Here is a 22,468-nt window from a genome sequence, read left to right on the forward strand (position 1 = left end):
CAGAATTTCTTTCTTGCTACCACATGTACTCTGTAAAAAATGACACTGGGAGATTAGAGTGCAGACTCATCACTGAACTGATTGACTTGTGGCCGTTATCATCTTACGTGAAAAACGGACACCAGATTGTTCCACTGAAGCACAGCGTCTTGTCAGACTGAATGCCTTGATATGACATCATGGGCCAGAGCCAAACTCTTTGTATGTGTGTCTTAACAGATATGGCTGAATCGCAGGTGCTTATCTTAAAGAACATAGGGGATGCAATAGCAGGAGTGCTTCCGGACCTTCCTGATCAACTTCTCAAGTCAGTAGAAGATACTTTGACAACACTTGGTGCAGAAACCACAGATGATTTAAAGTACATTACAGAAAATGACCTGCTGCCAGTGCTCAAGCCCATACAAGCTAGAAGACTAGTGGCTGCCTGGACCCAAAATGGTAAGTGTAAAACATTGTCACCACACCAAACGCACAGAGGGCTGTTGAAGTTAGAAATACTTAGAATATGAGTGTTCCTGAGTCTGATGTGGCCATCATTATTTAACCATGCTTTCTGTGTAAATAAAACTTGGATGCTTTGTGGGGAAATTTAATACACTTTGAGTTTCGAAATGCAATCTATCAGACAAATTGCATTATTAAGTTTTGACCACGCTGTGTAACCTTAATATCTCAAAATGTATCTATGCAGTGCAGAATTTAACATAACAGAAAACATGATCTAATGCTTTCATATCTCTTTTTTTATGTACTTTTAAAGTCTCTGGCACTTCGACACCAATCGCTGTACATTCCTCTCCAGTGGATGTCCTTCTTTCTCCACCTTCAATTTCTTCTTCACCAACATCATCCACCACTACTTCATCACTTTCAGGAATCTGTACACCATTACTACCAAACTGGGTAGAGAGATTTGAGATACCATGGCAGAGGCTCCCTGAGGAGTTGGTGCAGAACTTGGAAAGACAGAAAAGACCAAGCGCAAGACAAAGACGAGAAATGATAAGGATTGTGGTCTCTGAAATGATGAAGACTTGTAAGAATCCAACCAAACACAATACTACAGAGATAGCAAAAAGGATGGTGGCCAAGTATCCCAAGTCTCTTCAAGATGTGATTGATGGTGATGTTATTGGACCTGGATATCATTCTCTTGTAAAGCAACTTCAGGCAAGAGTTGAAAATGTCAAGCGACCTGACACACCAAAGGTAAAAAAACGCAAAGCAATATCAGATGACGACAACGACACAGATGAAATACCAGCTGAACAAAAAGCAAGGGTTCAAGACACATATGGCTGTATTAGCTGGGAGCCAAAGCATTTGCCACTCTCTGAGACTGTGGAGAGTCAGCTTGAAAAAAAAGAAGAAATGAAGAAGCTGTTTAAAAAGAATAACTACAGTACAGATGTTGTGAAAGAACTAGTCAAGTGCACCTATTACACGCAGCGTAAAGACATCAACAAAGGGGCAAGCATCCAGAAACTATGCCAGGAATGGCCCTTTCTCTTCAATGAAGTTGGTATGACCGCACATTTCCAAGAACTGACTGGTGTGAATCTGATGGAGACCTTCCTTGCCAATGTGGACAAAAAGGGTGCACGTCTGTTAAAGTTCCTCAAATATGTTGATGCACAAAAGCACAAGCAAGTCCTGAATGCTGTTCTCAAACTTCAGACTGAAAGAGGGCAGTCCAGTGGTTGCTTGCAAGAAGTCATTGAGATGATGTTTCTTTTACTGGCTCATTTTGACGATGTTGGGGGAAAACTCTGTAAAAAACCCAGGAGAAATAAAGACACAATGAGACAAAGTTACTTTCTTTATCAAACGTGTACACGGGTGAGCTGCTAAGAACAACTCACACCATGCACAGTGGCTTGGTAATTTTTATAGGAAAGACAGTGAGAACAGGATAAGAAAATACAAAACAAATAAAATAAACAACTCCATATGTGGCGCTAGTCTCGTCAGCAGAGAGCTGGGAGAAGGCTGTGAGATAAAACAATCTAAAACAATATGTCCCAAAACAGTATGTCTTTGCTGAGAAAGTCTAAAAAGATAATTCTAAACTAATCTAACCATAGACAAAAGGGCATGCTTGCACATTTAAAAGAAGGTAAAGAAACATAGAATAATTTTTCCTGTAACAGACGAGAAGGGAGAGCTTCTGTTCCACTGCGTTGAGATGACAAGCCTTGCAGAAGATGTTCAGATGGAGAAAGTGCCACCAACACCCGTCATCATTGTTTGCGGTAAGCCGAAAGTACAAAATTCAACTTTTTTTTTTCTGTTGTAACTGCCACGTTCTTGTACTCTTGGCTTGTTTAGTTTCACGTTCTGTTGCTTCCACACTGATACACTGGATAACACAACCATATAAGTTCAACTAGTAATATAACTCATCCTATGATCCATGTAACAAGTATCTCTGTATTTGTATATATGACTGACATTAAAGCTCTTGTTATTAAAGTTTTTAATTTGTTGTTGTTGTTGTGTTAATTCTCAGGTTCCTCCTGCTTCGCTGCTGAGACATTCATGTTGAGCATTGACAAGAAGATTGTCAACGACCGCATCACAACCTTCACCTCTGCTATCTGCCTAATGTTTGGCAGTTACTACTGCTTTAACATACACTACCCTGTGGAACTACGATCAACACTGGAGTTCCTTCAACGGTAAAATTTCTTTTATTATGGATTTATTTTTGTGCTTATCAAACTTGGCCATTTGATATCCCACCTCAGGTTGTTAATTTCCTCAATCTCTCTTGCCCTTTTTTCATGAAGGTGTTTCTTTTCCATAAATCCTGAGAGAGGCACCAAGGTTGAATCCAAGAAGAAAAAAGTGTTCTCAGTCAATCCCAGAGTCCTCACTCTCATCTCAGACATTGCTGACCATGAGTGGATCTAGTCCTACCCCTCTTGTTTGAGACGAAGTGATAAAGGTATACCATGTTACATACTCTACAGATGTTATGTTTTTGAAACAATTGTTACATTTCTGATTGTGAGTGGGAAGTTTTTAACAATGTGAAGTTTTACTAGACACAATTTGTAAAAGTACATGTTCTACTTTTGATTCACTGTTTTATATCTGAAAAATGTATCTGGTAAAAATGTGGTGATTTTGTTTCTTGGATTACAATAGTGTAAAAGTATGCTGCATGTACAGTACATTGCTGGCATCCAAAAATTTGCAGTTGAAGTTCTCAAAACAAGTTTAAAGTTTTTGTTTGTTACCTGATGCAGTTTTAAGATGTACATTTTCAGCTTTACTGCTCAGTTCTGTGTGCAAAATATGTGGGTGTAAACTTGTTCCTGTAATTTCTTCAATTCAGACTTTCTTTCAATTATAGAAAAAATGTTTAATTCTCTATATTTGTATTTGGATAATTTGAAAAGTCAAGATTCTATGTGTACTGACATTTATGTAGTGAGAACAGCACCAAAACACTTAAAGGTGTCTGAATTGTCTGCTAAAGGTAATGTGAAGTATAATGTGTGCTCAACTTACAGCACTGGTTTTGCACAGTTTGAACAGAACTTGTAAGAATTCTGTGATTCCTCACTGTTACTGTCATGGAGATGACTAGTAACTATTTGTGATTTGTTGAGTAAAAATGTAAATGTTTGATGTTCAAAGCATCAAAGATGTTAAATAAAATACTTTTTTGGAAATTTAAGGTGGATATTTTTGTGTTACATTTAGTAATTTGAATAAAATCATGGTTTGTGTATTAAACTTAAAGAGTAGAACACTTAAAAGCACTCTAGTCTAAACACGGTTACAGAATAAAATTGTATTTTTTCTATATTTAGATAGTTAATTTTACAGGGAAAGAATGTTGTGATTTCTGGCACAAACTTTCTTTTATATGTTATTTTCATGTTAATTCTAGGGAAAAACATTTTTTCTTCAAGTTAAAACATTTTCTTCTACGGTAAAATATTGACCCTAGCACTATTTTTAACCGTAAAATAAACAATAACAATACCTTCTTACCGTTAAAGAAGAAAATGTTCCACCCGTAATTTTACGGTAGATTTCTGGCAACCACAGCTGCCAGCGTTTTACCGTAAAATCTACAGTTTTTTTTTTTACAGTGCAGGTAGTGACAGAGGAGGATAAGCACGGGCATTAAAATGAACCCACACCACGACCTCCACCTCCTCCACATATACACCCTGAAACATAATCATCATCATGACACACACAATTTCAACAAACGCAGACAGTACAACGCACTCATGCCGTTCAATCCACTAAACAAGGGCACAGCTCGGACGGACTTGAGAGCCGCACATCAAAAACCAAACACGGCAACAATAGCCACCATGACAGATATAAACCTCAAGTCAGCGGTTGAGTGTGAGAGAGATCAGGGACCTGAATATCCAGAAGAACCTGCGACGGAGATTCCACAACCTTGCATGAGGCAGCATGGGGGATTGAATAGTTGTGTGGCTTTATGATAAAGGTCTGTGAGCTATTTAGAGGAAGGTTCAGCCCCTCCCCTAGCTCACAGAATAAGTTGTGACTTATGTGACTTGTCACTGCCCAAGTGCTCCACAGGGAGGACTCATCCCCAATTTGGGGTTTCTCACAACTTGAGGAAAACTCTATGGAGAACCTAGATCTGGCCCCCACCTCAGCCAACCATCAGGCCAAAAAACCACATCTCTGCCCTCAGGAAATTAGTGGATCGGTATGTGACCATGACCAGAAAATGGGTAGTGTTAGGTGATTTGACTGCGGCGAGGTTCCCGACCAACTCAGACCAAGACCTCTAAATTGATAGTTACTCCGGTACTAACTTTCACCATGCCCAAGGAATACTTTCCAAAGCAATCATTGACAACCAAGTGGAGAAGGTGGTGTTGGCATTTGGGATAAATTGTAGGGCACAAAGAGCAAAAGAAACTGCTATTAAACAACTACAGTCAGCAGTGAGGGAAGCAAAGAAACAGTTCCTGCATTTGGAAATTTGGATCCCCCTTATCAATTATTCCAACCTTTCGCCCACGGAGGAGCAGAACACTCTGCAGTTAATTAAGGGTCGTATCAGATGAAATATGCCGTACATCCCCCGAATTTCCTAGGGATCTTTTCCATACAAAGGCAGACATGATCCATTGGACATGTGAAACTGTTAAGGCCATGTTGAAACATTGGAGCTTGTTTTTAGGCTTGAGCCTAAAATAAAGGGTCACAGCCCTTGGTTTTTAAAAAACGTGGTGATTTTGGCCACGCATTTTAAGCATTTTTAAGCTTTCTGCAGCCTAGGAGTCTATTACAAAAAGGTTTGATGTTCATACCTACTATAGATATATATATATATATATATATATATATATATATATATATATATAAAAATAAAAAACATTTGATATTCAAATTTTTTTTATAAATGTAATATTTTAAAAACACAACAAAATGGGAGTCCAAATCTTTTACAGCAGCCTCAACTTGGCAACCACCACCCAGTTCTTCACCCCCACAGATACACAGACTGGTGGGACAAGACACAACTGATTTTAAAAACATGTATAGACCATGTAGAGAAAAACACAATTTTAAACAGGAAGAAGTGAAAGCACTCCTGGAATTAATGCACAATAAAACCATTGAACCGTTATTAAGCCTGCAGATGAAGGGAGCACAATTGTTATATTAAGCAGAGATCAATATATTTTTGAAGTGACTTGACAACTTCAATGATCAAATTCATTACAAAAACTTAGGCATACCAATATTGACACAATCAATCCCAACAGTGAAACAAATTGTAGACCGATTACATAGGACAAAATTCATTAATGCCAAACATAGGACATACATTATAGGTCAGTCTGAACCGAGACGTCGTTGATTCTACATTCTTCCTAAAATACATAAAGATCCCGGGACCTGGATGGTTCCGTGGGAGATTCCCACAGGACGGCCAATTGTGTCCGATTGTGGAAGAGAAACGTATGCCACAGCGGAATATATTGATCACTATTTGTACCCTCTGTTTATTAAACATCCAGGGTATATCAAGGCCACGCATCACTTCATTGAATTGGATAAAGATCTGTCTGTTCTATTGGAATCATTGTTCTTCACGATAGATGTGGAGAGTCTTTATACAAATATTGACATTCCAGCAGGTTTAGCAACAGTGAGGAGATTTTTCCAAAAATTCCCAGACAGGAAGAGACCAGACAAAGAAATATTAAAACTATTGGAAATAAATTTGAAATGTAAAGATTTCGAATTTATTTGGGGAGTGCTATTTACAAATTAAGGGGACAGCGATGGAGGAAAGATTTGCTCCATCATATGCCAATATATTTATGGCAGACTGGGAGAAATAGGCATTGGCCAAATGCCCGATCAAGTCTTTGCATCTCCGGTATCCGGATGACAAGACACTTAGAGGACTTCGTACAGATTCTGAACACACATGACCCATCCATCAAATTGATACGGAAAACAGCGTTGATTTTTTTGGACACTACAATTTACAAAGGTAGGGACTTTCCATCTACAAAAAAATTGAACATAAAGATTTTCTTTAAAAACACGGACACACACGCACTACTCTATTAGACTAGCTCTCACCCAAAACATACCTACCAAGAGTTAATTAAATGTCAGATGATTTGATTCCGAAGGATATGTACCAGGGATTTTTCAGAGGCGGTCAAAGTTCTCTTTAAAGCACTCCAGGGAAGGGGATACTCCCGCACCTATTTGAGGAGATGTCGGAGAACATTCCAAGTGCCCAACCTGAGGACCAGAGGGACATTATCCCCTTGATATCTACATTTTCTACAGCTGGTTTAAGAATACAGAAACGATTAAAGACAAATTTCGAACAGATAATTGGGCAACAAGGGACAATTGGCAACCACAGTGTGATATCACCATTATGTAGTGAGACTCAACCTGACGCAATCAAATAAAATAAGATAGCTGTGTCCCAAAACGTCGGCTGCAACCTTCGGAGAAGACCTTCGCGGTCTACGTGGGCCGGGTCCTTCGAAGACCGAGAAGGCCGGAAGTACGAGGCTGTGACATGGGACGGTCTAGCCTTCAGATTTGCATCACCGCTGTGTCGGTTTGATAAACTCGGCCGTTGGCTCCTTGCTATCTAAAATATAACAGGACACTGGCGTCAATTCTCAAACGTCTCACACTTTGACATTTATTCAGCTGTGTGAAAATCCCGGAGGAACCCACCCAATGGATTAATAAAGTTTTATTTAATCTAATAATCAAATAACTTTGATCTCAGCCAAACCGATTTACTCCGATTTTTCCTGGACTGGCTTTTTATAGCAGATAACCTTAAAATTATTCTGAGGTAGAACAAAAACTGAAGAAAACCATGAATCAACATATAAAGATTACCTGAAGCTTACAGAGGTATAATAAGAGACACAGCTAAGCAATTTTGCATAATTTTAAATGGTATAAAAAACAGCAGAAATGAGACTTTCTTGTCAGAAGTCAGTTAAATAAAAAAATCAAAAATTGTGGTGGAAGTGAAACAGCAAAACAAAGAGGGAATTCATGACGATGTTTATGTGAAGCGTCATTTGGATCTTCTTTTGCTGCTGGTTAAATCGGTTTTGGTTGGAGAGTGATGAAACCTGCACCTTCAGAGTCTGACGCATCAGAATCAGTGAGCAGTCAGCTTTCAGCCCCGACGGCGTGTCCATGCACGTGCTGTTGGTTGCGAAAGCCGACATCTCACGGATTCTGATGCGTCGGTGGGTCCGCGCTTTGTGTTCACGTCTTTGTGCAGAATCCGTGTAGCTACTCCCATTTACTATTTTATCTGTTTGGTGGTTTGGTGAGATTTAACCTGAGATTCTAGCATTTTGGGCAAAATTAATTTATATTTAAAACTATTCAGGATTTTAATGAATCGATATCGCGTTATTTAAGCTAGAATCAATTTTAATCGGAAAATCGATAACCAAAACGCACCCCTAATTACAGACATTGTTTCTTAAAAATACAATTTGTGTAGGTAAATGCATACACAGACACACACACACTAAAATTTCAGGCAGTATGGGGTTAACTTGCTGTTTTAGTAACACCAAATAGAAAACATGAAATACAAAACTTAACTTTCAGGGCAGAACTGATTCCAGCCTCACTCTGTTTCAGACCTTTGAGTAGAGCACATCTCAATTGAGAGTTACACAGCAGCCACATTCCCGAGGTTTTCCTTTCTTTGTGGGCTTTCGTCTGAGGAAAGGCCAGACCTTGGCCGAAACGTTATGGCTAGTGATGTGTCGGTCGCGAACGAAATGGCTATTAGAGCCAGGTCTTTGACGTGAACGACGCGAGCCGGCTCCTTATCGTGATCCGTGGGGTTTTTTTTCTGTCTCTCACTCTCTTTCGCACTTTGCTTCTGCTTCATTTTGCACGCGAGCCTTGTGCTTTATGCTGGGCAGAGGGGGGAGGAGCGGTAGTTACACTCACAGTAGCACAGGAACAGAGCAGGATGGAGAGAGAGAGAGAAAGAGAGCCAGGGACAACAATGTCACATTAGAAAGGTATAGTAATTATCCACAACTATTTTCAGTTGCAGATGATAAAGGATTCAGAAAGTTTATTCATGCAGGTCCATATGACAGAGGATATGCATGTTCTTTTTGTTTTCATATTTTAATTTATATTTAATTGTGTTGTGGTTTGCAGTGGTTTGTGTTGTTTCTCTTTAAATTTGTTTAAAAGGAAAAAGCTGAAAATTTAAATAGTTTAAAGTTGAAATGTGAATTGTTGATTTTTGTATTATATGATTTATTTATTACATTTTATGTGGAGTGAATAAATATATTTACGGTGGCCCCTACAGACAAAGCACGTACAAACGTACGAACTCTAAAGCACGTACAAACTCCAAAACACGTAAAAACTCAGAAGCACGTAAAAACTCAAAACACATAAAAAACACAACAGAAGTGCTCCAGGATGCTGGGCGCAGTGTTGAGCTTTTGTTACTTAGTGGCTACACAAGCCAGCAAGTACCAGTGACCGGATTTGGTGTGTGGTAGTAACAGGTAAATGAACTTTTTTTTAAATTATTTGAATATATATGAGTGCTTGTGTATAAATACACAAACAATACACATATGCTTTCAATTGTGTAATTTAAGTGATATAGGTAGCTTTGTTTTGGAAGTTCAGTTAACGCTAGTGATGTGCGGATCGATCCTGAAATATCGATTCCTCCGATACCAGTCATTTATGTTCTAGAATCGATTCTCACATTAAAATATCGATATTTTTAGTAATTTAGGGTTAATTTGTAGTTTATCATTAACAGGAACACAGTGGAAAGCAACTATAACATTCGGATTGTCTACATTCAAAGGAACTACTTCCTCTTCCGCCTTTCATAGTCATGTGCGAAATACGGCTGTATAAATGTCTCACAGCCCCTTGGCGCGTGCACTCGCAGCAATGGCTGAGCGTAATTGTGCGGACGTATTTTACCTCCACAAACAGCTGAGACATGGTTTGCGATACATGTGGCAAAAAAAGTGCTCCAAGAGTGAGGTGTTGTGGCTATACTTTCCCAACCTTGAGACCTCAGAATTAGGGAGACATTCAAAAGGGCTGTTGGGGGGGGGGGTGATACATACATTTTACAGCGTTTATGTCACGGTTCTGGGTAGGGCTGGGCCATATTATACCGTTCACGGTAATACCAGTATACACTGCAAAAACCCACCTCCTTAATACTAGAAAAATACACTTATTTTTGGTGAAGATTTGCTTAAAACAAGTGAAATTATCTGCCCATGGGGTAAGTGTTTTTTTCTTAATAAGATTTCTTGAAATAAGAACAATATCTAGATTTAAATAAAGCTAAAAATAAGTATTTTACACTCATTCCAGGGAACAAATCAGAACAATTGAAACTTAAAATAAGCTTTAACCACTTATTGTAGGCCACAAATAAGATAATAAAGCTAAAAATAAGTCTTTTACACTTATTACAGGCAACAAATTAGAACAATTGAAACTTAAAATAAGCTTTAACCACTGATTGTAGGCCACAAATAAAGATAATAAAGCTAAAAATAAGTCTTTTACACTTATTCCAGGCAACCAATCATGGCTTGAAACCTAAAATAAGCTTTAACCACTTGTTCTAAGTAAAATGTTGAAGAAATTAAATCTGAAAATAGGCATAAAACACTTATTCTAACAAACAAATCAAGGCAAATAATCTAAAAACTAGTACATTAAATCATTTTAAAGATATTTCTTCTTTTTAAATTTAGCTAAACACTACTTTAAGATTATATTGCTGATTAAGGACAAAACAAAACTGAAACAGAGTAAAAGTGTCCATCTTTATTTGTCCATTTTAACAATAACCTGCAGATAATAAAGATACAATTGAACAGTACAGGTCCAACATTATGAGTTTAAGTGGTTTCAACATTTCAACAGCCTTAGAGGTTTCGCCATTGCCCCATTAAAATTGACGAGTGACATAGGAAGACCACAAAGATTCTAATTTCTTCCGAATGACACCAAATACCACAAAACTTGTCTGGGTGAGTAAATGAACATTTTCCATTTTAGAAATAAGACCCAGATTGAAAAAAAAAAACAAACAAAAACAAAACAGAAGTGCCCTCTCCTAATCTTATCTGAAATTTACACACTACTTTCCAATAAATGCATGCCATTCTGCCAGGGCTTTTCTGTAAGATGATGTAGTGTCATGCTCATGAATGGCATCCTGGAGAACTTCTGTCTGAATGACAGACAGCAGGGTTGCCACGCATTTGGGGTAAGTCAGATGGAGTGCATAAAAGTATGCCATCACATATATCATAGCCTCACCAATTTTTTCTTTGTCAAATGTTGTAACTGGTAAATTACCAACAGCAATGACACACTTGCAGCCATCGAACATCACTACTGGACATGACAAGCTTCGTTTCTGGAGGACAGCATCTGGATCTTCTGTAGGCTGCAAGACACAAAAGACATGACAGTCAACATCTTATGTTAATTGTATGTTTTTTTGCTGGGATTTGGTCATAACGTTGGAGATGTCATTATCCTGTTCTTTGTTGGTTACACACATTTTATAGTAGTTTTGACTTATGGTTTATCAAGCGACTCCTTATGTGACCACACTCGTGTACATTAAATACGTTATAAATTAATGAAAACAATAAATTATAGATTTAAGTCTTTCGGCTGAAACTGAAAAAGCATTTTTGAGTCATGTTTGACCGAAATATTTTGTTTGCCAAATTTTCTGTAGATCTTTATAAGCAAATTTTATAAAACTTACCTTCAGGACATGTAGAAATGCTTCAGAAGCATTCCCCATCTTTTTTGGTGGATGGGAAGGTGTGGGAAAGAGGAAGAGCCTTCATCAGTGCAAGGTGGGCTTCAGCTGGACAAAGCAGAAACAAACCTTCATAAACATAAATTTTAAAGGATGAGAACTTTGTATTCAAATGGTAAAACTTACTTTTGTCCATGGTCATTGGTGGATTCATTGCCTTCTTTGACACACCGTAGAACTCTACCCTGGAGCAGAATTCTTCCCATCTCAGTTTTACTTGACTGATGAACTTGTTGTTGTGGGGATCCAAAATTCTGCGAAGCTCACCCAACGCCTACAATAGGTTTAAAAAAATAAGTAGACAAATAAAATCAAAATAACTTTACTACCACACCAAATATATTTGAAATTAAAGTGATTATTTATTAACTCTTCCAAAAACTTACATGATGCAATTCTTTAAAGCATGGATATGCATCCAAGATGAGGCAAGCTCTGTTCTCCTCTTTCATGGTGTCTGAGTCAATGAAGGATCTTCTGGCTTCAAACTCGAGGTCTAATAGCTGGGACACATCTTCTTGGTTTGGTTTTGCCTTCTTACACATTTCTTGTAATGTTTTGTAATGTCTTGCTTGTATTTGCCGACTATCCTTGTCAGCTAAGATAGAGAGAAGTACAAGAGCATTTTGGTTTTTCATTGTTACTGAAGTAGACTTCCACAAAACATTAGCTACTACTGGCTGTGTGTTGATAACCATTTTACAAAATTACTAGTATGTACTCACATGAAGTGGAGGCATTGTCAGAATTTCTGACAGGTGATAACAGAGTAGATGCACCACTGGAAGAACTGCGATCAGCATCTTCATCATCAGCTTCTTCATCCCTTGGGTAGAGGTCAGTGAGCCTTCTCTTGGGCCGTCCCCTCTCCGGTGTTGGTCCTTGCCTTTTTACTGGTGTTTTCATATTTTGCAGCCTTTTCTCCTGGTGAAAATACATATATATCATGCCCCCTGAACAAAACAAAATGATTTATATATGAGACACAAATACAAGAACTTACGTGTTTTACGCTTGCATCATTATCCTGCAGCATAGGATAATATTCCACAACTTTTTTAGCCATTGCAGTGATTTCGGTCTTAGAGGGGTATTGCTCCATTTGGCCTTGGCTTGCTCTCAAAAGGGACACCATACTTGTGATTGTATTTCTCACCAATCTGCATCTCAGTTCTTTTGACATGACGCATGCCTGTTCCCTGCCGGAGCAGGCCAACTCCAGGTAACTCTTTCGGCATTGCTCCAACTCACTGTCGGTGTACAGAACATATTCCGGAGGACTGGGGAGCTGCAAGGTTTTCAGCTGGCTTACATTAGCATCAGCAGTTGGAGGGCCTGTTGCAACTACCCTGGGTGAAGAAGTTGTTTCAGGTTTCTGTGGTAGCAGATGGTCTTCCTGGTTTAGGGTGAGAAAATAAAAATGTCAAGTACTGCTAAAATAAAAGCATACTTTCTGGAGATTAGTTGAACTAAATATTTTTTACATAATACCTCAGGATGAATTATTGACCACACATGTTTTCTTCTGAGAAAGTGCTCAGGCCCAGAAAAAAGGTCCCTCAGATCATCACGGGTCAATGTTAAAAGCATGCGCTCGTCAATGCTTGCAGCTAACAAAAAGACAAACACCAGTTAAACTGTGCAAGCACATAACTGCACAAACATAACTGTTTTTTTAATATATATATATATATATACACATACATATATATATATATATATACGTATGTGTAAAAAAAAAAAAAAAAAAACACCCAGCACGCCCCTGCGGGCGGTTTATCCTTCAAGCTCGGGTCCTCTACCAGAGGCCTGGGAGCTTGAGGGTCCTGCGCAGTATCTTAGCTGTTCCCAGGACTGCGCTCTTCTGGACAGAGATCTCCGATGTTGTTCCTGGGATCTGCTGGAGCCACTCGCCTAGCTTGGGAGTCACCGCACCTAGTGCTCCGATTACCACGGGGACCACTGTTACCTTCACCCTCCACATCCTCTCGAGCTCTTCTCTGAGCCCTTGGTATTTCTCCAGCTTCTCGTGTTCCTTCTTCCTGATATTGCTGTCATTCGGAACCGCTACATCGATCACTACGGCCATCTTCTTCTGTTTGTCTACCACCACTATGTCCGGTTGGTTAGCCACCACCATTTTGTCCGTCTGTATCTGGAAGTCCCACAGGATCTTAGCTCGGTCATTCTCCACCACCCTTGGGGGCATCTCCCATTTTGACCTCGGGACTTCCAGGTTATACTCGGCACAGATGTTCCTGTACACTATGCCGGCCACTTGGTTATGGCGTTCCATGTATGCCTTGCCTGCTAGCATCTTGCACCCTGCTGTTATGTGCTGGATTGTCTCTGGGGCATCTTTACACAGCCTGCACCTGGGGTCTTGCCTGGTGTGATAGACCCCAGCCTCTATGGATCTTGTGCTCAGAGCTTGTTCTTGTGCTGCCATGATTAGTGCCTCTGTGCTGTCTTTCAGTCCAGCTTTGTCCAGCCACTGGTAGGATTTCTGGATATCAGCCACCTCCTCTATCTGCCGGTGGTACATACCGTGCAGGGGCCTGTCCTTCCATGATGGTTCCTCGTCTCCCTCCTCTTTCTTGGGTTTCTGCTGCCTGAGGTATTCACTGAGCACTCGGTCAGTTGGGGCCATCTTCCTAATGTATTCTTGGATGTTCGTTGTCTCATCCTGGACTGTGGTGCTGACACTCACCAGTCCCCGGCCCCCTTCCTTCCGCTTAGCGTACAGCCTCAGGGTGCTGGATTTGGGGTGAAACCCTCCATGCATGGTAAGGAGCTTTCTTGTCTTTATGTCAGTGGCTTCTATCTCCTCCTTTGGCCAGCCTATTACCCCAGCAGGGTACCTGATCACGGGCAGGGCGTACGTGTTGATGGCCCAGATCTTGTTCTTACCATTCAGCTGACTCCTCAGGACTTGCCTGACCCTCTGCAGGTACTTGGTGGTTGCAGCTTTTCTAGCGGCCTCTTCATGGTTCCCATTCGCCTGTGGGATCCCCAAGTACTTGTAACTGTCCTCTATGTCTGCAATGTTGCCTTCTGGTAGTTCAATCCCCTCAGTTCTGACTACCTTCCCTCTCATGTGTATATATATATACACATATATATATATATACACATATATATATATATATATATATATATATATATATATATATATATATATATATATATACACACACACATATATATATATACACACACATATATATACATATATATACACATATATATATATATATATATATATATATATATATATATATATATATATATATATATATATATATAGCCACAATACATCTCCACTGGGAACCCGCCTACAGGATGGCTGACAGCTTCATCCGATGCAAATGTATTAGGAGGCGAAAATTTTGGTACAGCCATTTTTGCCGACTATACTGCCGAACCCAGACAAACTGTTAGCAATGGCAATGGCACTGAAGTAGAGCCACCACCACTAGACCCCCCAGTAACATCGGAGGTGTTGGAGGAGGAGCGACAGGAAAGTCAGAACGTGATGGAGCAAGACGCGGCTGAGCTTCAAACACCTCGTCAGAATCAGGTAATGTACTTTATGTGTTTCTGTGTGTACGCGCGTGAATTTTTAAATGTATGTGTGTTGTTTAACCTTAACCAAGCACAGTTACCCCAATTCAGAAATGTACTCAGTTCAAGTGAAAATTATAGTTTTAAAGTTATGTGTTTTCTAAGATAAACTACTTGATTAGAATATTTTAATAGGTATGAAGGCCAGTGCTGAATTTCAAATGCATGAATCCGCTGAAATTCAGGCTTGCACAACAATGTAGGCTTAGTTACCATACTTAAACATAATAAATAAACTTATTTACCAGTGTTGTGTACCTGCCTTGGTTGTTGTTAGATGCTCCATGAACCAAGCAGCTTTCAAATTTTTCTTTCAGTTAACTTCAGAGTAGATTCCATAAAGATTGGTTAAGTTTCATTAAATAACTCTTAAATTGTTCATAACATTTGCAGCTTCATTAGCTATCCATTGTAGTATGAATCTTTTAATAGCAAAAATGTACAACAGTTTGGAATATTTCTTTGTTTTGTTTTGCATCTGGTGGAATTTGAAACACATTCTGAGTGAGTCATTTTTCTTACACAATTGTTTTTCTTTTTGTCCTGTAGGGTAAAAGAGAAACTGTTGATCTTGCCAGATGTGCAGCTGCATTTGCTATTGGTGTGCGGGAGCAATGCCACCTATCACAGGTACTGCTTCATCTGATATTATGGGGGTGTCATTGTTAACTTGTTAATAAGTCTGGTTCAATGTAAGGCTGCAACTAATGATTTTTTTTTCATAATCTGTCCACTATCTTTGCAATTAATTGATTGTTTTTCATCGCTGGTTTTATTCAGCTATTACTTTCACCTATATAAGTTATTAAGAACAAATGTACATTACGAAGAAGTTAAGCACAAGAGTTGTGCAGTTCACTGCAATGTATGTAACTCTGGGCACACTCAACAGTTTAAAATAGGCTTAACAGTGTAAAATGTGTTCACTTTTAGGCATAAAAGACAAATGAAGTAGAATTACATAAAAAAAATAAATGAGGCAATCATTTGTTCACTTTTTCTGTTGTAACCTTTCATGCTCCTCCATCTTGCTCGGTGCAATGTGTTTGTGCCACGTGAGTCATGCATGTGGCATGTCATGCAAAACAATGCCAATTATTGGCTGATTTCTTCTTCTACTGCTCCACTGGTAAATTACAACATTCAGTGGCTCATTAATTTGAGCTAAAGAAATAGAGTTGCATTTTGCTTCTGTTATATTTTCTATTTACGCTTTCATGTCTCTGATGTGTTTTTTTTTCCCCCATCAGAGGAGTGTCAACAACATTGTCCTTGGTGTCCAACAGTATCAAACAGCTCTTCTGACGTCCTTGAGGGGAAAAATAAAGACCATCCTTGAAAGGCAACCTGACAGCAATGGACCTTTACAACAAGAAGTTCTTTCAACACTGGACAACTTTCAGGATCCCTTTCCCATATGTGCAGCTTCAAACCTACAGGACCGTGTAACACAGATGCATTTCAACCCTGTCACACCTGAGGAGATCATCATTTCCAATTATGCCTGTAGAGTTAAAAAGGGAGAATCGAGAGTTCTTGCAATCAAAAACAAGTCTTTCTACTACATTCCTTTGATTGAAAGTTTGAAACAGCTTTTATCCAATTCAAGACTATTTGACATGCTCAGTGCTGGACCTCAGAGTTGCCCCAACGCCAGTTTTTTGTATGACATTAATGATGGAATTATTTTCAAAACCCACCCACTGTTTTCAAAGAAGAACTCTGCTTTACAACTGATACTCTATTCTGATGAGATAGAAATGTGTAACCCCCTAGGGTCACGTGCGAGTGTAAATAAACTACTAATGTTTTATTACACCTTAGGCAACATAGACCCTAAGTTTAGATCAAAGTTGGCTTCTATCAGACTTCTCGCAATCGCAAAGTCTAGGGACATAGATGAGTGTGGGGTAGATATAATACTGCGGAGAATCAATGAGGACTTGAAGTTACTGTACGATGGTGTTATGATTAACACTGTCAATGGGGAATTTTATTTAAACGGAGCAGTTGTTGCTGTGTGTGGAGACACTCTTGCCCAGCATGAGCTTGCAGGATTTAAGGAAGGAGTTGGTTTTGCGTATAGCAAATGTCGTCATTGTGAGTGTACTTTTGATGAAATGCAAGAAAATTTCAATGAACATAGTTTCACCAGACGGACATTGGACGGACACATTAGGCAGTGCATTGAAATAGAAAGGGCAACTACCGAATTTTTGAAATCCTCGCTCAAAACGACTTTTGGCATAAATAGACAAGGCAAATTAGTTGATTTCCCAGGTTTTAATCTCATAGAGCAGATGCCACAAGGTTATTATGCATGTAATTCTTGAAGGAGTGGCACCAATGGAAATTAAGTGTGTGTTGAAATACCTTGTTTTATCTGGAAATTTGGATTTGGACTTGTTTAATTCTGCCATGCAGAACTTTCCTTTTTCATCAGTGGACATACGTGACAAGCCTTCACCAATTAGTATTGCTACTTTAGCTTCAAGTGACAACAGACTCAAACAATCCTCTGGACAAATGCTTATATTGATCAAGATTTTGCCATTCTTATTGTACAGTGTTGTAGAGAAAAATCCCTTTATCCAGTTTATTTTGGATTTAATTGAAATTGTTAAAATACTTTTTGCCCCAGTTGTGTCTTTACAAACTGTGTCCAAACTAAAAAAAATGATAGAAGATCATCTTAAACAATTCAGGCAACTATTCCCAGAAAAAAATGTAATACCAAAGCAACATTACATGCTGCATCTTCCCTCTCAAATTATTGCCCTGGGACCTGTAATACGTCATATGTGCATGAGATTCGAGTCTAAACACAGTTTTTTTAAACAATGGTCATCCAAATTAAACTTTAAGAATGTGTGCAAGTCTCTTGTAAACCACAATCAGCTGCTGGAGTGTTGCCAAAGTGAAGCAGGAACTGAGCATCCGATATTTGTAAATGAGAAAGAACTAGGTCCTGTATCAGAGGTTGCTAATATGGACCATTTGCAATCAAAGGTTGTAGATTTTTTGGGGATTGAAGATGCTATACATCATGCCGTTAGAGTAAAGTGGCTTATTTTACATGGAAACAAATACATCTGTGACAGGTCTCCTATACTCATTTCAGCAAATGGTTTAAACCCTATCTTTGGACTTGTAAAAAACATTTTTATTGTTAATAGTGTACTTTATTGTTTTGAATACCAGGTGTATGAAACCTTGGGTTTCAACAAAGACTTTCTTGCCTATGAAATTGCAATTCCCAACCTTGCCCAAGCAACTGAACTGACTGATGTTGAAGACCTACTTGATTTTACGTCATATTACCCAGTCAATTTCAGAAACAGTGTCTATGTTATGACAAAATATAACCTTGAAGATGTCCTTTCTTTAAAAACCTGAAATAAATACCTTCCAATGAGTGACTTTCTTATTTCAAGGAAAAAGGTGAATGTTTCTTATTTTGAGATAATTTTTGTTTTACACTCTATCTAAAAGCTATTTTTGCTTGAAATAAATGTAAAATGGTTCATTTTTAGATATACAGACTAAATAAGGAAAAAAAGTAATATATACTTGAAACAAGTCTAATCATCTAACACATGAGACTGGAAACTAGCTTGTAATGTTCAAAACAAGATGGACAAGATAATCTGGCTAAAATTAAGACAATAAATCTTGTCAAGCTACAAGGAATTTGCAGTGTAGTATTAGGCAACGATAGGAAAATGAAATATCGCGATAGAATATGAGTAAAACGCGCATGCGCAGTGCCTTTGTTTTCATACGCACATGGCCGATATTTGAGTGAAACAGATGAACCAAAATTGGTTTGTAAAAATGGTGCAACTTCAGTGATGTGGAACTGGTTTGGTGTTTGTCCGTCAGATACACGACAAAGCACATTTTTTTGCAGAACATGCAAGCGGCTGTCGTTATTGTCGTATTTGTCAGACTAAGATGCTCTTAAATCTGGGAGTAATCTGGGTCCTAAACTCCGTATATTTCAGGTCAAACGAACACTGCAGCATCACTGAGAGTTAAAAACTGTCTAAATTCTTTCATCTTTAATAAAACGATCAGCATTGCTGCTTTACCAGGTGTAACTATGAAGTTTAACTTCCAGGCATCCATGAAAACAAAATTTATTACATTTAACAGCGTTAGAAGTTAGCAGGAAGCTAGCGGAAGTTAGCTCGCTAGTTTCGCTAGTTACCTAAGCATGATATTGCATGTTCTGACTGAGAGATTTCTGAAAAAAATCAAACGTACAGCTCTGCTATCACTTCCAACATAAATGAAGACAGGAAACTAAACAGCAGTGACGTTTGTAGGGTTACTGAAGTTGGGCTAGCTGGTATATAATGATGTGCTATGTGATCACTAGCGACACAGCTACGTTAGCATAACATAAACAGTGAAGCTGGAGGACGAACACTAACACTTTTCCACTTATAAAAGTTAACGTTAAGGTTCCTCATGGTTAGAGAAAAATGCAATCGCATGGCAGGATGCTGTAAACGGACCAAACTTCAGTCAGGAGAACAACTGAGATAATGCATTCATAATACAAGGTTAGTCATTAATATACTGCAACAACATGGGAATAGAGCAGCTGCCAGAGAATTCAACCTTAATGAATCAATGGTACAGAAGTGGAGGAAACAAGAAGAATGAGTTTAACCCTCCTGCCTTCTTGGGACCTTTTTGTGCCACTGCTATGTGTTAAATGGCTGCCATTTCCACTGTGTTCAGTGGAATATAACCAAACTTGCCACAGGATAGTTTTTACCTGTCAATGTTAATATTCCAGTGTGAATTCCTTAAATCAGCCTAAAATGGCTGAGCAGCAGAAATCCCCACACCCATCACCCTGGGGACCATTTTCTGCCCATTGACTTCCACTATAAACGCTATTTTTCAACCCCAAATTATCATCATATGATTTTATTTTTTCTTCTTTTCTTGGATGTCAATGAAGACTCAGGGCCTTGAAGTTTTAATTTTTAAATTGCAAAAAAAATGCAAAAAAAATAATGGCAGGTCAAAATGTATGTTGGTGCCAATCTTTGGTCCATCTAAAGGCCTACTTATAATGACAATCACATATTACTTCAACTGGTTTTTTGTGGAAATATTTAGTTTCGTTTTTTGGTTTTTGGGGCTTATAACACAGGGCGCTCATGTAATAACACTGGGATTTGAAGGGTTAAAACAACGAAAATATAATTAAAACTTTACATGAATATTTCAGGGAGAAGTAGTTTTACAAGGTTGGCTAATTTAAAGTGGAATAAAATATGGATATATGGTCTTTTTATGGCGTGGCTGAGAATGGTCCCTAGGGTGATGGGTGTGAGTTTTTTAAAGGATGGCAGGAGGGTTAATAAAGTTTGATTTATCTGACTGCTTTGTTTCGCTTAATGTGCCTTATAATCCTGTGCACCTTATGGTCCAAAAAATACGTACTGCACACTGCAGTTTAATGTTGCAAAGCACCTCTTTTTAACTTCAGTGGATATTATACATGGTTATGCTCAGGATATGTCAGCCCATTTCTACTGGAAATGCCTTTTGGTTAAACTTTCAGCAAGGAATTTGCATTTGCACTGTTACATTTTTATAAAGCTTCAATGTACATAAAAACCAGCTTCTTGTTTAAGTGAAAATAAATGGAAAGTTGTCTTTTTGCGCTAGTAATGTTGTGGAGTTTGTATTTTGTCTCGCATCAATTATATCATCAGTTATATCGTTATCGCAAATTTTCAAATATATATCGTGATAAATATTTTTGGCCATATCGCCCTGCTCTAGTTCTGGGTCAGTTTGACCCAGTATTTTGAGTAATGTTTTGGTTTATTTTTGAATGATTGTTATGTTTCTCTGGTGCTTTGTTGGGTTTTATGATGAATCTGCCTTTCAAGTTACTTTGGTGTGTTTGATTGTTTCCTTATTCTCTTAGTGCTTGTGATGATGATTATGATGATGTTCTATGTTCCAGCTTATTCTGATTTATTCTTAGTTCTGCCCATGTTAAGTCTGTGTTTCTTAGTCTGCATCCTTGTGTCTTATTTCCTGTTTTATTGTGAAAGTCTATGTCTTATGTTAGTGTGTGCCGCTTTGCTCCCCCTGCCTCGTTAGTCCAATTTCTCCCAGCTGTGTCTCCCTCCTGTTGCCCATTCCCTGATTACCACCCTGTGTATATTAGCCCTGTGTTTTCCTGTGCTCAGTGTCGCGTCGTACCCTCAACTAGCTGTGTGTTCTGCGTCTATGTTCCTAGTGTTTAGTCTCCTGCTCCAATTTTGTATTTATTTTCCAGTGTCTCAGTGTTCAGACTTTTGTTTGTCTTTTGGTGAGTTTAGTTTGTACTAGGTTTTTCACAGCAATAAAGCTGCGCTTTAAGTTTCACTTCCGTGTCTGAGTTCTGCATTTTGGGTCCACCACTCCTGCTTGCCTGCCTGCCTCACAGCGATTCATGACAGTTTATTTATCGGATAAAATACGTTAATGTCACCGTTATTATTAGCCGGTCCGGAAACAGCGGGGGTGTCCAAATTCAGAGGCTGCTTCCACCTGAGGACCCGCCCTTCGCGGTCTAAAGAAAGCCGGGTAGTACGTCATGAGTTCCCTCGGTGGAGTGAAACTCAGCCGTCTGCTCCTTGCTATCTAAAATATAACCGGGCGCTGGCGTAAACTCTCGACCGTCTCACACTTTCTTTAATTAGTTTTCTGTTTGATGTTTATTCAGCTGTGTGAAAACCCCGGAGGATTAATAAAGTTAAATTTAATTTAATCTAATCTAATAACTTTAATCTCAGCCAAACCGATTTACTCACGAACAAATAAAACACTGAAAAAGCCGAACAATAACATTTTTAAGTTATCAAAGTGACTTATATATCATGTTTAACCCGAGTAGCGAAAGGCCGCCGGGCTTTGAAGACGATGTGTCGATCGGCTCAGATATTTGAAGTTTACACAGCTACATTCTCACCTGAAAACATGTTAAAAGTTTTGTTTTTGTTTTTTTGCGACCCAGAAAGAGAAATAAGAGTAATATTAAAACTAAGTAGCTGCCACCATTGTTGAAAACTGGAATTGGCTGGGCCGCTCTATGAATTCTCCAATATGGTTTTTCAATTTTGTTGTCCAGGTGGAAATTCGGGAGAATGGTGGCTCCGGGATTCTCCCGGAAAAATCGGGAGGGTTGGCATGTATGGTTGTGGCAACATCACTAACCTTGTCAAACACCTCAGAGGTAAATCATATCACAGAATATGAGGCGCGTATGTTGAACGAACTGAAGAGGAGGAGAGGGACGGGTGCTGCTAGGGAGAGAAAGACCTCTCTCATGGAGTCCTTTAGTGCTGCAGGCAGGCAAGGTGTTCAAATAGCACACAACTTCAGTTTTTTTTTATTTCTATATGATGAACTCTGCATTATTAAGTGATAAGAACAAGTAAT

General features: G+C 38.8%; 2 protein-coding genes and 1 pseudogene across 2 annotated transcripts; 2 read left to right on the top strand and 1 right to left on the bottom strand.

The window, feature by feature from the left end:
- The first annotated feature begins 1,359 nt into the window (after positions 1-1,359).
- Positions 1,360-3,015, top strand: LOC146677033 (uncharacterized). The gene is made up of 4 exons (XM_085380932.1): positions 1,360-1,758; positions 2,159-2,255; positions 2,513-2,681; positions 2,793-3,015. Exons 1-4 carry the CDS (start codon positions 1,375-1,377, stop codon positions 2,914-2,916), a joined length of 774 nt encoding a protein of 257 aa, XP_085237058.1. The 5' UTR covers positions 1,360-1,374; the 3' UTR covers positions 2,917-3,015.
- A 7,055-nt stretch (positions 3,016-10,070) lies between these two features.
- Positions 10,071-13,031, bottom strand: LOC146677034 (uncharacterized; annotated as a pseudogene).
- Positions 13,032-14,699: 1,668 nt separating this feature from the next.
- On the top strand, positions 14,700-17,343 carry LOC146677035 (uncharacterized). Its single transcript, XM_085429314.1, has 3 exons — positions 14,700-14,966; positions 15,560-15,640; positions 16,261-17,343. The coding sequence occupies exons 1-3, from the start codon at positions 14,922-14,924 to the stop codon at positions 17,341-17,343; spliced, it is 1,209 nt and encodes a 402-aa protein (XP_085285440.1). The 5' UTR covers positions 14,700-14,921.
- The last annotated feature ends 5,125 nt before the right edge of the window (positions 17,344-22,468 follow it).

Source organism: Rhamphochromis longiceps, linkage group LG2 (assembly GCF_057381845.1).
Source record: "Rhamphochromis longiceps isolate RC_006_pf linkage group LG2, R_longiceps_female_GT1.1, whole genome shotgun sequence".
In the NCBI taxonomy this organism is placed as follows: domain Eukaryota; kingdom Metazoa; phylum Chordata; class Actinopteri; order Cichliformes; family Cichlidae; genus Rhamphochromis; species Rhamphochromis longiceps.